Source organism: Falco naumanni, chromosome 1, assembly GCF_017639655.2.
Source record: "Falco naumanni isolate bFalNau1 chromosome 1, bFalNau1.pat, whole genome shotgun sequence".
Classification (NCBI taxonomy): domain Eukaryota; kingdom Metazoa; phylum Chordata; class Aves; order Falconiformes; family Falconidae; genus Falco; species Falco naumanni.
This window is the reverse complement of record NC_054054.1, coordinates 82,156,698-82,173,526: the sequence shown is the minus strand read 5'-3', so window position 1 is coordinate 82,173,526 and position 16,829 is coordinate 82,156,698. Positions and strand designations below refer to the sequence as shown.

The window sequence follows — 16,829 nt, the reverse complement described above, 5'->3', positions numbered from 1 at the left end:
GTAAGAGCAGGTAAAGTCAAGCACACTTGCCAATCATTCTTCTGTCAGGTGTTATAACAGAACTTACTCTATCTGCTGCTTTTGAAACAGAAATGCTTACTTGCCAGCCTCTGCTTGTTTTACAATAAAATATATCAACTTACCGTATGTGATTTTAATAACATTTGCCCTAAATTACTAGACGTAATATAGGAGCATACTTGTTCCAAATGTGCAGTTTTGTTCAGTTTCCCAAATTTTAAATATGATTCAAAATATTTTGGTACTCTCAAATAAATTTTAAAAGAGTAAAGGTAAAAAACTAAGTTCTGTTCATGTTACAGAATTTGAAAATCCCCCAAATCCCATAAAATGAAAAGTTAATAGATGAACACATTTCTGTGTTCTCTTGTTCTTTAATTTCTTTCATTCTGTCTTGTACACCTGTAGGGCTTTTATTGAAAAGTCAAACAGATATTTTCAGCCATAATGCAGGTCCACAAATGAATGAACAATAAGGATCTTTGTAGTTAGCAATATTGTTTATAAATACAGATTGCTTTGTAAATTATAATAAATGAACCATTTTGAGTATTGCAGGTACACACTGCTCTCCTTACCCAGTCAGATGTAGATTAGAAATCTTGCACCACTAGAAATGTTGTAAAAAAAGAATCGTGTCAAAATGTTATCCTAATCTAAACTGTGAAATAAACTACTTATGACATTACTCAGCTTCAAGAAATAAGGCACATTATTATTTTTAAAAAGTGTTTGTATCTATAAATTATAAAATTTATTTTCCAATTATGTTTAGTACAACCTGAAACTGACATTATTCATATTTTGAAAAATGTGAAAACAGTGCTCTCTTAAATGCCTTAGCACTTTAGTAAGGGAACAACCTGTAACAGTTTTAATATAGCATGAACAACAGCATTGTGTGTGACTAGAACTTTATGATGTTTTGTGATTTCTGCTACTTATCTGGGTGAGTAAAGTCTAACAACAGCTGGCAATATACCACACTGAGCATGACTCATGCTTTCAAGATAAATCAGCACAAATCAATGACCTGAAGGGTTTGCTGGTTGTTTTTAAACAGTATGAAGTAACAACCTCTTTCACCTTGGGGCAGGGCATGCCTACTCACGGCACTATCAGCTTTTGCCAGCTTGGAAGGTAGTGAGATCAGGGCCCACAAATCAAGTTATCTTGATGCTGCCATTGCCCTAGGACTCAGCAGGGTGGGGGGAAGGGGGGGATCCAGATTGTTAAATTACTCTACAGGTTCTTATAATCTCTTCCTTAAGGTAATAGTATCTGTAACTAGAGTAAGCAATGTGACTATTATCTACTTCAGGTGGCTCAATCTCATGCTCTTCCAGGGGTAAATTATGGGTATGCTAAATACATCCTTTGGTAGAATATATATTTTTTTAATAATATCATTTATATTGAGGATAGTAAGCTTAAGAAATTTGCAGAGGCTGGTGAGGTTTCTGGTGTCTTCAGTTTACTTTAGAGTCTCAGATTGTCTAGGTTTTTTGCCTTTAAATGCATGAATCTGGGGGGAAAAAAAAGCTAAGCACGTAAGTTTTCAAACTAGCATTTTTGTTGGGTTTTTTTGAAGTTTCTTTTAATTTACATTACTCTGGTGTTTTTAGAGAGTAAGCAGCTGAACTGTGACTTGGTGTGAAATATAGCAAGAGACTGGGTGAAAGACTCCTCCACTTACTCTCCAGGGCAGGGCTAGCTTATGGGAACAGCTCTTTGTACAGCTCCCAAAACCACGCAGAGTTTCAGAGCAAGCCCCACATGAGTTACCATGGAGTTGGGAAAGCATCAGCCTGCAACACGCCAGAGCAAAAACACCAGAACTCTGCATTATGTGTTCTTTGATCACAGTCTGTACAAGCAATAAAGAGGCTACAGGCTCTGTTATAAATGTCTGACTGCAGTCCTTAATAAAGGTTGTGCCTTGCATGGTAGATGCCCTAATACCATGACAAGTTCTACCTACATAATTCATAGTTAGTCAGATGTCATGCACCAAAGGAGATTTCTCTTTAAAGAGAACAGCTCATGTTACACATACAATTCCTAATCATTTCGCTCATTTGGTTTTACTAAATTCAAATTTTTATGGAGACAAAAAGAGAGTATTATATGAAATGATGTTTCCAGATTATCTTGTCTTGAAATCTGAAGAACTGAAGCAAGATCAAAAGGCTGCTTTGAAACTGAACAGAAATGAAACATGTTTAAAAATATAATTAAATTATTCTGACTTAAAATAAACAAGCTGTGCTTTGATTGTTGTAAGAATAATATATCACAAGGGATATCTTCAGTGATTTCAGGATACTTAAAAAAGCATAGTTCTTCACATTCACAGACAGGAATATAATTAAAAGTCAAAAGGTATAACCTGAGACTCCAACCTTGAGAAGGTGTTCCTAGCATAGTGCATAATGCTGTCAAAGTCGTATGGTTCCCCAAGGGAGTTCACCTCTCCAGGCTCCATCTTCAAGAAGTTGTATTCCTGACCTACAAATGATTGATAGTTTCTTCAATATCTTCTTTTGTGAAGATAAAAAACAACCCGAAAAAGGAAAACAACAAAGATCCTAACCTAATCACTCACTGACATTCATAAATCTTAGTCATTTGGCATTAACTGTGTGATTTTGTTAACCAAGAGGGCAGAAATGTCTTCTGAAACACACATCAAATGCCTACCTTTACATTTAGAAAGACTGTTCTCATTCACCCAACACACATAAAGGCCCCACACATTACGTTGTGCTTCATGTAGAATCCGCAAAATTTGCTGGCTTGGTTCTTAATTCGAGACAGAAATCATTTTGACAGCAGAGACCCCAGAAAAACCCTCCTTGTTATAGACTGGTCACACTGGATACTAAAAGGACTCCTCCCGTGAAGGCTGCTCTTTGAGCCCCCAAGTAATACAAACACTACAAAGTCCCATTTTCAAGAGTCAGCTGTTGCAACTTAATGAAAAAAAGAATTATAGTTAGTTCATAATTCCAGACCAGAAGGTCTTTGTCCTGTCCTAATCAGTGTATTAAGAGATGCAAAGCACCCCTCACTCCAATTCATATTCCAACTGATGACTGGCAAAAAAAACCTGCAATGGCATTAACATTATTAACCAACGTAACTTGCATAATACAACAAACCCCAAATGTCTTAGTGGTCATGACTTCCTGATTCCATTTAGCGCCCCTCAAGGCTCATGCCACACCACAAAGTGGCTTCAGCCGGAAACTAGAGAGACAACGGCAAGTAGAAGCAGGAGGCTGAGGACAGCACTCCAGCTAATTTTCCCCATCACAGAAAAAGCACAGGGGAAGAGCACTTATGGTATCTACACAAGTTAATGACACAGAAAGAACAGAAGGAAGGCTTTGATGCATATGGCCTTTCGGGACTTCATAGACTTGTGGGAGTGTGTATCAGCTGCCAGTCATCTTCCAAGTCCTAGCTGAGGTGGAAAAGATCTATTGCATCTCAAATCTATTTTATTTTAAAACTCTTTTTATAGGAACAAATAAATACTCCAAAGTTATCATCAGACAAATTCTGATTTCACCATTTCTTGAGAAGAGAATTCTCATAAGTCAAAATCAGTGTTTCACATTTATGACACTGCAAATGAAACACGCCTAGTTCCCTCCCATCTTGCCCACGCAGCACAAGTGGGGGCACAACAGCTGGACTGACAGATTTAATTTTAACAGCCAGCTTAAATTTCTCAGGTTCCTCAGATGTTTGTCGCAACAACATCAAGGCCGCTGGCTAAGCTACAGGCTCTGCAGGGAACAAGTAACATGGAAAGCATGGGAACAGTGCCCGTGCTTGTCACAAAGTCCTCAGCTTACCTTCCAGGTCGAAACCTCTCGGGCAGTATAAAAAAGCTATTAGCATGTTTTTATACTTATCATTCAGTAAAGACTATGAAAGAAAAGCCCTTTCTCAAGCACAGAAACATGACTTTTAAAGGGCTTTAAGAGCAATGGCTTCCTTCAGAGTTCTTGAGCACGATTACTATATTCTCTCCTTCTAGCCCATACTACTTAATGGCTTTCTACTTGGCCAGACCATTAGAAAAAAATGAAGTTTCAGTTGCAGTATTTCATTTGTGAATCAACTTGAGAACAGTCTAGCTAAAAAGGAATATCAGGCATAAACGACTACTTCTGATAGGCGAAGGAAACACCAAAAATAAAGACTCCCCTCCCCTGCCCCCCCCCCCCCCCCCCAAAAAAAAAAAAAACAACCAACAAACAACCAACAACCCAAAACCCAAAAAACCAACTTATTAGAATATCTTACCAGGCTGGATGTTTTCTCTAATGATGGTGACATGGTCATCACGGTCTGGTCGCGTATGTTCGTGCCAGAAACCTATCACATGACCCAGCTCATGGACAACTATACCAAATTTATCACAGTTCTTGCCAATAGATATAGCCTGAGGACCATTTCCCCTTCGACCTACATAAGAACAGCACCTGTAATTAAAACACAAACACAGATAAAGCTTTCATGCATATCTCTACAAACCATATAGGAAATTCAGTTAAAACTTGATAAAATGTTATATAAGAAAAAATCAACAGAGCAATGAATGCACTACACAATTTCTGCAGTCTCACAAACTCCAGATCTAGTGCAAGAACAACTTACTCAGAATACCTAATAAAGGACACTTTTTTTTTTTTTTTTTCCCCCCAGAGTATTCTCAAAAGATGCTAGCTATGATCAACAGAATTGTCACTTGTGGCCTTGTATCTCAGAATGACACAGGAACTTCTTTTCACCAAAGAATCAATAAAAACGAAGTTTACTGGAAGCACCGTCTCACCCATGCATACCCCTGCTTTCTTGCTAAGTGAAGGCAAGGTTTCTTCTGTGCCATACTTCTGCTGTGTATCTTGACAGCACTCAACAGACTCTTAGTTATTGGTTCTAGTAAGTTTGCTTTATTTTGATCTGAAAAGTGACCCTTCTTAATTAGTTCCATCTATACAGGGTGTAGAAATTATGCAAGTTAAATAGTAGTCCTTTAAAAGATTCACTTAGCATGCAGTTCAAAACACAGAAGGAAAATACCCTGAATGAGATGCAGAACCCTATGACACCACGGTGCAATCCCTCCTCATAGTTAGTTTCTCTGGCTATGGGTAACATACAGTGCGACTTGCAACAACAGTATATTAGGAGGTTGAATGCACTGGATGCGCGTGAACCCTTTTCTTCTCCCGCTCCTGTTTTCTTGCAGTAGAAACCTTAGTCCCAGAAAGTCATATTTTCACAAGAAAAGAAACCAACAACCAACCTCAAAAAAACCCTACTTCACAACTGCTCTCATTTTTCATTCCTGTTCCACTTCTATGATTCCAATGTAAACTTAGGGAACAGAGATGCCCTTTTCAGCATTCGTACTGTCAGCATTTATCTGAGATGTCTGCTTTTCGGTTAGAAAACAAGTTGCTTGACTATGCTAGCAAAAGAAGAGAAAGAAGAGTAAAGCAAATCCTACCAAAATGAAAGACAATTTCACCTGTCACCGCTGAAGATCTTAAATTTTCAAGTTAGCATTGTATTTCCTAATAAAAGCCTGTTTTCCCATCTCTGATCTTTAAATTCTGCAGTCTGCCAGGTGGAATGGAATTCCACTGAGCAGATCACCTCCACCCTCTCCCTCCTCCTCTTTTTTTTTTAAAAAAAAAAACCAACATGTTTTCTGATGCAACATTTACATAGCAGAATATATTTGGTCCTTGAGGCGGTCAATGCTAGTGTGTAGAATGATCCTATCCCTTCATATGCCTCTGCAGGCAACAGTGGAAGAGCAGCTATGGGAACAATACCAACAGCAGATTAAATTCTACAGACAACATTTGCTTGGTTTTCCTTTTCAGGTTTTGCAGTGACAAAGAAACTTTTAACTTTAGTTAGTTAGCTAGTCAGTCAGTCTTGGTTAGTCTTCCTCATTGGTTATTTTTAGCATCTAATACAACTAGAACTTTAAAACTTGAATATTAGAGAAGTACAGCCACATCATGTTAGCTCACTATACCTGTTCTTAGTAAGCATATACTGGTTTTGCACTGATGGTTAAAATCAAGGATAGATATATCAAAAAATGATAGTAACATTTTAAAATTATAAAGGCCACACAAGTTACGTTTATAGGAGAAAATATTACTACAACAGCATAGGAGGGTTGTATCAAGAATTTTGAAACTATCTTGAAAATATTGTTAGGAAAAATTGTTGTTCACATGACAATCGTTCCTTGCTATCTCAACTGCTTCTCCAGTATTCCTACCCTCGACAGAAGTTAACTCTTTCCTTCCTGCTTTAGGTAGTTCCAAGGATAGGTATGAATCACCTTTTTGGGTCAAAGCACTTGAATTAGGCTCAGTGCTTCAGCTACAGTTGTACAATATCATGTTTAATTAATTTTTTAAGGTGCCTTCTCTTGATAGCTCTCTTCAAAGCAGGTAAATAAAACCAATGGCAACTCTCATACAATTCCATCACTGTCAATGGTGCAGGTTTACGTGCTACTGTTCCACACCACAGTAACAGAAAATAAAGAACACCTGTGTATTTCTCTATTTCCTTCACTCCATATAAACTGTATAAACACAAATTACTATATACAATACTTATAAAATATAAATATTATTACAAACACTGATACAAATAATAGTAATAGAAAATCTATCTTAAGATGTACCCTAAAAATACAGCTCAGATGATAAAAAGAAGCAACAAACAGCAGCAATAAGATTAAAATAAAAATTTAGAGCAATTACACCATTTTATCTCATGATTCCACAGTGGATTTCACCTTTGCATCTGACACGCTGACATGGTTTTGCTTGACATATTTTTCAGATTGCATGTTTGCAGAATAAATATCATGGCTACAGGTGAATATGTAAACATAATTAAAGCACTACAGGTATTTTTCAGTATCATTTTAACCTGGGTTTTTATCTTTCACTAGTCACTCAACTATCTGAATACGTTTCTGTTGTGCAATAAGGGAACTACCATAGTTCATATACTCTCTTACTCACACTCACCCTGAGGAAAAAAGCGTTTGGATCCTGAAGAAGGTTTTGTGGTTTTTATTGTTTTGTTGGGGGTTTTTAGGTCTCCTACACAGTGTTATTTACTGTCCCACCCAATTAGAAAGCAAATGCTAGAGTACACACTTTGTACTCTGAGCCAAAGATAGTAGAATTTGCCATAACTCTTCATTCCAAGGAAAATTCATTCATTTAAACACCCATTAAAGACCTTCTAACCTGAGTATAGAATTCCCAATTCACTGTCACAGGCAGTTGCATTACAGACATCAAATAAATTTGTCAAACGTAGTTACTAGGTCCCAGACTTCAACATTGTTCCTTACAATCTGAAGTAAGGACTGAGATGTGGCATTTGCCTTGGCAATCTATGGGAAGCCATGGTAGAAAACACAAGAATCAATCAGATGGAGTAATCTGCATTCTGTGAAAACATGTCACCATTTCCATATCAGGTGAACTTAACGAGTCAGGGCTTCCTACCTATGTTAAGGTCATGTACATCATTATGGTAATTATGGTATACTGACCTCAACTTGGGCAAAGAGATAAAATGCACTGACAATGCCTGAAGGTTGTTTTAAAAATAGGAAAGCATAAAACGCATGCAACCTGTAAAACATTCACATTAGACTCCTAAATATGCATAAAATTCCAGTGATTCATGCATAATTTGGGCTGGAAAGGACCTCTGGAGGTCTCTAGTTCAACTTTCTGCTCCAAGCAGGGTCAGGGGTGAAGTCAGACCAGGGTTGCTTGGCTCTTTATCTAGTCGGGTCCTGGAAACCTCCAAAGATGGAGCCAGCACAGCCCTCTGAACAACTTGCTGCAATGCTTGGCTGTCTGCACAGTGATATAAGGAATAAGTTTATTCCTTATATCCAGCCTGATTTTCTCATTCTTCAGCCCATGCCTGTTGCCTTGCATCCTCCCACCAAGCACCACCATGCAAAGCTTGGCTCCCTCTCCTTGTTGCCTTCCCTGTAGGAACTGTGGGCCACTGCTGGGTCCCCCTGAAGCCATCTCTTCCACAACTGAGCAGACCCTGGACCCTCAACATCTCCTCATACAGCAAGTGCTCCAGGTACCGAGCATCCTGGCAGCCCTGTGCTTAAGTCCTTCCACATTATTAATATGTTTCTTGCACTGAAGGCCCACAACTGGAAGTAGGTTCTATCTATATTCTAGCAAGTGGTGAGTAGAGAGGGATGACCCTTCCCTTGAGCCACCAGCTGTGTGTCTGCTCACACAGCCCCAGGGGCTGTTGGCTGCTTTTGCTGCCAGGGCCCATGGCCAGCTTCTGCCCAGCCCACTGCCCCGTGGCCTCCTCCACAGAGCTTCTCCTCAAGCCGGCACTGCCTGGCCTGTCTTTTGCCCTTGAATGTCACAGGGTTCCTGTTGGTCAGTTCCTCCAGCCTTCCTCAGTCCCTCTTGGTGCCAGCTCTACCACTGAGCTTATCATTTGGTCCCCTCTAACTTGGTGTCATCCGCAAACCTGATGAGACCACGCACCATCATTTCTTTGTGGGTCATTGATAAAGATGTTAAAAAGGACGGGGTCCCAGGATGGATCCCTGAGACACTGCACTTCCAGTCACAGTCTGAGTCCAAGCCATTAACCACAACCCTCCCAGACCAACCACACAACTGATTTTAACTTACCTAGTTTCCCACTCACCTATAATCCTGCAAAGTACACCCTGGAGACACAACACATTTAAATACCTTTGTTTATATCCTGGAATTTAATTTCCAATTCAAAACCTTTGTGATCTGAACACAACACATGACAGCAGTACAAGAGATTTGTGAGAATACCGTTAGGATAACCACGGATAATTACGAAAAGGCAGAACAAATCCTTTAGTATAAAACAGTTTAAACAGTTCTGCTGAGTCTTCACATTTACCACTGTGTGGAAAATCTATAGAGAAAAATTGCAAATGCGGAACTAAAGAACACTAACAATTTATAGTTTAAAGCAAATCAATAGGTTATTAAGACTGTAGGTTGTAGAATATTTAATACAATTTTAATAGTTTCAACATGCTTATGTTATTGACTTCATGTACATTACATGCTTCAACTAGCAAAGCCATATTTGGTGGCTTAAAAATTTCCACAGATTTTCAATATAATTTTTGCACAGTGATACTTTGGAGACAAATAGAGAAAAAGGAAAAAAGTGAAAAAATAATTATGGTATCTATGATGTCTCCAGCTCTGCTTTTACTGATGCTATTCACAACAAGGGCAAAAGTATAAAGCAAGAATTTAACTATGGTCTATCTCTTCCTGTCCTCTTTACTTCATTTGTCCCAAAAGACAGTTTAGGGCTTTTAAGGTTGTGCACTGTATCTTGGAAAAGGTCAAGCAATAGCTGTACAATAACAGAAAAACAAAATGACTAGTACAACACATTAAGTAATTAAGACAATTTGTTTTTGTAAGAAAATACGGTAAATAAATACCTAATTAACCAATTTACCCTATCCAATTAAGAATATCAAGAAGTTGACTGTTTCTCAAAATCAGAGGTGCTTCAGACTACCACTGAAAGCTTTTAGCGGTATTTCATAAATCAGAAATTACTTGTAGTGATTGCAAAAATAAATTGACATTTTACTATTATAGTCATAAAAAACAAGAGAAGTTGGGCATTATCAAATCTGTGTAGTGACTGGGTACCTCATCTGACATACCTGAAATATATTTTTTTTTCTTCTGAAAAGAAAACAGCACTATTCCTCTAGGTTGCCTAACACTGAACACCTAAAACCTAACATACTGGGAATTACGTATTTTTAATGTTGGCCTGGTCCTAAAAACAAGCTGCCAGATGAGTATGGCAATTCCCTTACACTGATTACTTAACAGATTTCAAGTACTTCCCAGAAATTATAAACAAACTTATTGAGTATTTCTAATTTTCTTTGGCATGTAAAGCATCAACACCAAGTCTTAAAATAACAGCAGCACTGCACACTCATAGAGGGTTAGTAGGATTTGCTAGGATGAGCGTCATGTCAAGCACACCAGATTCATCCAATTAAGCTACAAGATTCTGATCACTTCCACAATTGCACTGAATCAAAGGGTACGAAAAAACAAATTAAATAAATAAATACATCTATGAAATAAATTAATATGCAATATCACGGTTTGACGCCAGGTGTGTCTGGCAAAAGATCAAGACCTCTCTGTGCTGTATGAGCACTTGTCATGCCCCTTAAATTGAGTCAACTGGCAGCTTTTAAAGCTCCTCATCTCTCTAATCTTTATTGCACTAGACAGCAGCTGGAGACAGTAACTATTTATGAATCTCTAATTCTATTTAATCAGTCTAGCTGATCAATGACGGCGAGCAAAGAAAAACAAATGACAGAGAGAAAGTGAAGTTACTGGAACACCCCACTCGTTCTTTTAAGTAACACTATTTCACAGCTACTGTCAAAAATGCTCTTAAAAGTCCTATGAAGGAAGAGAGTATCAGGTAGGGTCAATGCAGCACTTTATTAGAAAGCTACACTCTTCAGAATGTGATGATATAAAAATCATCACAGATCACAACATCAGCTTGCTGTGGCACAGACTGTATGAAGTGGTGGATGAAAAAATACAGAACTTCTAAAGCGTGCTAGGACTGCATAACATTCCCTAAATGTTACACAAAGCAAGAGAAAGAGGTTCACAAAATTCATGAACAAATATCTCACTGAAGAAGCAGAATTTTTTTCTTGGAGAAAAAGCACCTCTATCACAAATATAACTCACTCTGTACAAAAGAGATATCGGCTATGACCTGACCTGATGAATTTGCTTATTGTCAGGGATCAATACAGCTGTGGTTCCTAAACGTTCTGATTCACTCCCCAAAGAGGACCTGTTGGGGTGGCAGAAGTGGCTACTGCTTCTTCACCTGCCCAATGGAGAAGACTACCCCAACAGTATAAAGTACAGCCAGCTGAGTCCATTCCTTGGTTAACAGCTACCTATCCCTGTGTATCAACATCAATCACCCCTCATTCAGTTTACGTTAATGCACTGTGGTTTAGCCTATGGCAACAGGTCACCTGCACCCTGGTCACATCCATCCCGCGCCGTGCCGCCGCCGGCAGAGCCCCACTGGGACAGGCAGAGTGCCAGCTGCTGGAGCTAATTGCCACCTGAGAGCACGAGTCAGCCCTAATGCCACAGATTATTTAGCACAACTCTGAATGTCTTCTCATTCCATAAAAGTGATTCAGCACCTTTTATAACATGTAATTCTTCTTAAAGGATACATGCAAAAGCATACCTCAGGCAATGAATTTACCTGTTTCACCAGCTTTAAGAACTTGCCCATAACGTCTATTTAATGTACTAGCAAGTTCAAAAACTTTAAAACACTCAGAAGCTGTTCAGCTGACAATGCTGGGGGAAGGATTTGATTTTCCTGTATCTCAGACAGCTTTGTCAAACACCCATACAAGAGGATACAGCAGGGATTGTAATAAGCCATCTAAAGTTTGTCATAAAAGTACTTGTCTTCCAGTGAAGAACAAAAATTGCCACAAAGGCAGGTCAAAGGCATGCTGAGATGCCGGAACAATATGACTAATTGCTCTTTTTTTGTCTCACTATATAAAAAGAAGCTTGATCTTGCACTCAGTAATATTTATTAAGAGCATGTGACTAGAGGCCATCCCAGTTTGCTGACCCCTTTTTTTTGGCTTTGCACACAGAGAAGCACACTGACTGTATCTTCAGGCACTTCCTATGTGATTGCAAGAAACTTAAGGACAGAGAAGCAGTAGTGAACAAAAGAGCTTTTGAACCTGTTTACAGATTAGATTTTTACTTGCCCTAATCAACTAGCTGTAAATATTAGCTGTAATTGATATTAATGCCAATGTACACGGCATTGTTAGAAGAATCATAAACACTAGTATCTGAATATTACATTCTGATTTTCATATCTCCAGCTAATAGTACAAATCACTTAGTAATTACAAAATTTTGAATTACTTAGTGCTTCAGCTATATTAAGAAACAATATTACAATAATTAACTGTTCTCCCAATCAGCTTAGATAAACAAGGTGTGATAACAAATGATTATAGTTTAATACTGCAACAGATGAAAATATTCTGATGCGAAGGAGGAATCCAGCTGTAAAGCTTTTGACATTTTTCCACACAAGCTGCCCATAAGTAAATCAGAGAACCCTGGTATAAAGGGGGGGTATGAAGCTGGTGGGAATATTATATGAAGTGAAGACAGAGAAGATGCTCTTGCAGTCTGAGACAAGACTGCTAAATACCACAAAGACAAGCCCGCAATTGATAGCAACTCTAACAGATCAGAGAAGAGATCTGAAAAGGGAAATACAGAATTATTTAGTGTCCTGAGGTGTGCAAAACATGGCACAGATGGGAACCAGTGACAGAATATCAGTGCTGTGGGAAGAACTCTGGCTCTTATTCAGTCACATCCCAACCAACCACAAGTCAAACATGCAGCTGTTGAGAAACAGGGAGACATCATGCTTAGGTACCTAAGTGGGAGGAGAGACTACAAGATACACGCATTAGCTCTAGCACTGGTTTAGCAGAAGTAATGATTCAATTGGACAAACACACCCTAGTTTTGGGTCCTCAACTTCAAGAAAGATGAGGACTAGTTGAAAAGAATCTCAAAGAGAATAAGAATGTGATCAAAGGCCTAGAAAACATGACCTACCAGGAAAGATTAAATGAATTAAGACATTTCTAGCCTAAAAGAAAATAGAACTGAGGGTGGAAATAATAACAGTCTCAAAGTACATAATAGACTCGTCAAAAAAGAAAGAGGAAAAATTTATTTTCTATGGCCATGGTGAGCAGGAATAAAAGTTAATTTACTTTAATTGCAGCAAGAAATATCTGGTTTAGCTATGACCAAAACCACTGTCCCCCAATTTCCTACATTTTTTATATTAAGGATAGTGATGCAATACATTTCCTAGCAGGTTGTGAAGTATTCATCTTTGCAGGTTTTCAGAAACAAGTTAGACAACCGCATATGAGCAATGACTTAGGAACAGCCACTTCTGTCTTAAGAATACATTACATATCTTCCTGCGGTCCCTGGCAGTCCTATGGGTCTACAATAATCAAAACTTACCCCTCGTTCATTTTTGATACATAAACTCTCAACTTTAAGAAGGTCATGTATTGCTGAAAACCAGCTGCTATATTTCAAATACGTTTTTTTCATCACTGCCCTTCTGGGATGAGCTTCTCACGAACTGCTGCAAGATGTAACGCATTATGCTCCTTCACATTATCCTTAATGTTTACAAAGGCTCAATAACACTTCACTTGCTAGTGTGTTAATGCTGCCATCTGAGACATTTGTAGATATTGATACCTGAATTTCTACATATATGACTGTATCCGCTTTCTGTTTCATTAAATATGTTATGTTTTGACTGTGTGCTCTTTGGAGAGGGGTTTATCATTTAGTTTGTAATTTGAACAGCGCTAAGTGCAACAGTCTCCCTCATCTGTGAACATTAGCTGCCGTGGTACTGCAAACAACAATGACACAACGTGCTAACAAACCAACACAGCATGGTGCTGTGGAAAAGAACAGAGATTAATTTCAATGTGACTGTCCATGTAGCAGAAAGTGTTTGCAGATGGTTTGGTGTCACTTTTGTCTGGGCTCTTTCCATGGAAAATCCTGCATCAGCATTGTATGCCAGCGGGTAATGCACAGTGGTGCCTATGCACCCAAAGATACACTCATATATCTGGCTCTTCCTGAAATGGCTTATAGACTCAGTACCCCCAAAACAGTCACTCAACTGCCCCTTCTCTGTAGCCTGTTTTCATCACCGGTGAACTGTTCACAGCCACGCTCTTCCTTCTCCTTATTTTAAACTTGTTGCATTACTTGTAATTTGTAAAGCACCCAGCAATAAAACAACGTTAACTGTAAAGGATAATCGTGACTTTGAAGGTAGATACTGAGTATATCCCAACTTTCTGGTTCAAACTGGTTATAATCCAACCTTCACCCTAAACTTGATCTCATGAAGCATGAACCAACCTACGGAACAGCGCTGTCACTAGGGGAGATTTTCCGTTGTTTGGCTTTGGGCACTTTGAATTTGTATTTACTTTTGAGGAAACCAAGATCTCTGTAGGTATCCCCATTCTTTTCTTTCTAAAGTGTCTGACACCACTTAAATCTTTCACACTCTTCTGTGTAAATTCACAGTGCTTTCTGCCTCTGCAAGTGCAAGGGAACCATCGTAATTATTCTCTGCTTCCCACTCCTCTTCCAGTTGTATGTCAGTATCTCTGAATCCTGTCTTACGGGTCGTATCATTAACTAAAATAACAGCTGTGCTGGGCCAGAACAAAAGTCCATTTCATTTGGCACCGCTTCCAACAGGGTCTACAGCAGACCTACGGGAGCACAAGAACATGACAGGCAAGTTCACAGGCACTCCTATAAAATAAACTCTCTAACTGCAAGGGTCTGAGGCTCAGGGGCTTTCCAAGGCAAAGAGGATGCCTTTCTTAAAACAGTCTATGAGTGGGTTTTATTATGTTTTCCTATGCCTTAAGAAGAATTTCAGGGGTAATTAAAAAAGGTAAGTCCACAGGTAGTTTTGTGGGCTATAATTACGTACATTCAGAATCACTGCTACACCACAAGGAGGTCCCAAGGCTTCTTTTCAAAACCCTATCCCACAAAAATTCAAAAGTAGGCATGCAAAGTGTTCATTGATCAGGAGGCCAGCAAGACAGAGCCGTTCCCTGGGGAGCCTACAACCCAAACAGAAGGTGGCTACCACAAGCACAGTATTTCCAAAGGTAGTAAATGCTCTTCTTGGAAAACAAAGATGGTACACTGAGGAGGTTCAGTGACTACTGTATAAAATTAAGACTTCTGAGTGGAATAAATAACAAACATAGCTGACAGAGGCATTTGTGGGAATAAATATCTGAAGATGCAACACAGTGATTAATAGCAAGCTGCACTAACGGAAAATAAAACCTGTTTTGTTCACTGTTACACACCTGTGACCTGGAAGAAGGAATTTGTAAAATGGCCATGAATTTGGAGGTTAAACAAATCTGGCCAAGGACAGTCTAAGAATAGAAGAGTTAGAATCACAATTAACAACAATTAAGATGGAAAGGGAATATAGGATAGATGTCCACACATAATTCAGCAGCCAACATGTGACACAGAGAAAGCTAATAATAAACAAATGATAAGGCTTAACTAACTTTAGAACAATACATATAAATATTAAAAGCACTGCATAAAGCCAAATATAAAAATCTCAGTCTATGTATCTATAGCAAGATTATCTAGAAATAAGACAAAAGAGGCATAACTTCAAAAAGTTACTATCCATACTGCTTTCAATGAACCTAATGCCAATCAGAACATGTATCTTTTAAATGCAGGAAGTTTCTATTAATTTTCCTGTGAACTACACATTCACTTATAACTGCAAAGCTGACAAACATGGCCAAACATTGAAAGCACCAGTATCTGTTATGACACGTACACACTTACCCACACGGTCTATACGTAAACACAATATAACTTTCTTCATCGCTTCGTTCAATAAATGTAACACACGTGTACTTTTCCCAGTGCCGCATAGCCTGTTTGAACATGGCGCGCTGGGTGCCTGGAACAATAATTGTATGAGGTGAAATAAGAGACTTTTATAACTGCATCTTGTTCCTTAAAATCAGATTTCAATACTAGGAATATAGGCCTGGAAGGAGTCATGAAGTCCTGTGTCCTAGCAGTCCCAGGTACTGCCAGATTCCAGTTAAAGGGATACTCAGACCATCAGCTCGTCATATCTGCCTACAAGGGGACCAATACTGCCTGACACATTCTAGCAAACATAAAACCTACGATAAAAAGCACACCTATGTTACAGCAGATGAAGACAGCAGAAGAAATGCAGTGTGCTTACATGCCTGTGTTAGCATAATACTTGCTAAGCAATTTCCCAGTGGACCACATAATGGGGGTGGGGGGGGGTGGGGGGGGGTGGGAAGGGGAATTGAAGAACCCTGGCTCCTAGCTATCTAGCCAGAAGGAAAAAAAAAACATAATCCTACAGCCTTCAAATCTGGAGACCAGTTTAACCTAAACCCATGTAAACAGGCATACCAGTCAAGGCATTTGATTTTAATAATGCTGTCTTGAACAGTCACCAGGCTGCACTTCTTTGCATTAAGACCCTTCAGAAATCAAATGATCCACTAAAAGGGGGAAATTCTTAATTCGGTAGAATATTAAGCATATCTAGATATTTGTTTTAAAAATGAGAAACACATTCAGAAACAATCCAAACTCTAGATGCAGCAGCAGTCAGGCTAGCTCTCACCACAGAACACAAAGCCAGCTAGCAGGCAGTACTTCAGATAGCACGGCAATGTAACTTCATTGCCTGACAAAAGACAAAGCTTATTAACTTAGAGGCAGCATCTAAGAATATAGCTGTACTGCTTCTGAGCTGGAAATCCATAAAGAATGGTACTATTTGGCACGAATTTGCTAGCAGAAATGCATCCACCTTGCAAGTGTTTGCAAAGATGTATGTTACAGTATAGGATAATTTCAAAAAAGCAAAACCAACAAAAAAAAAACACCACCACAACTTTTTTAAACTTAAAGATAACAAAAACTCAAAGTTCATAAAAATAGCAA

General features: G+C 38.7%; 1 protein-coding gene across 1 annotated transcript in view; it reads right to left on the bottom strand.

Annotated features, from left to right (window-relative positions):
- TLL1 (tolloid like 1) overlaps positions 1–16,829 on the bottom strand; it is a 138,377-nt gene that overhangs the window by 54,171 nt on the left and 67,377 nt on the right. The window contains exons 5-7 of the mRNA XM_040601634.1: positions 15,675–15,792; positions 4,339–4,517; positions 2,424–2,529 (exon numbers count right to left, since the gene is read on the bottom strand). Coding sequence (XP_040457568.1) covers positions 2,424–2,529; positions 4,339–4,517; positions 15,675–15,792 — 403 coding nt within the window. The remainder of the gene's footprint in view (positions 1–2,423; positions 2,530–4,338; positions 4,518–15,674; positions 15,793–16,829) is intronic.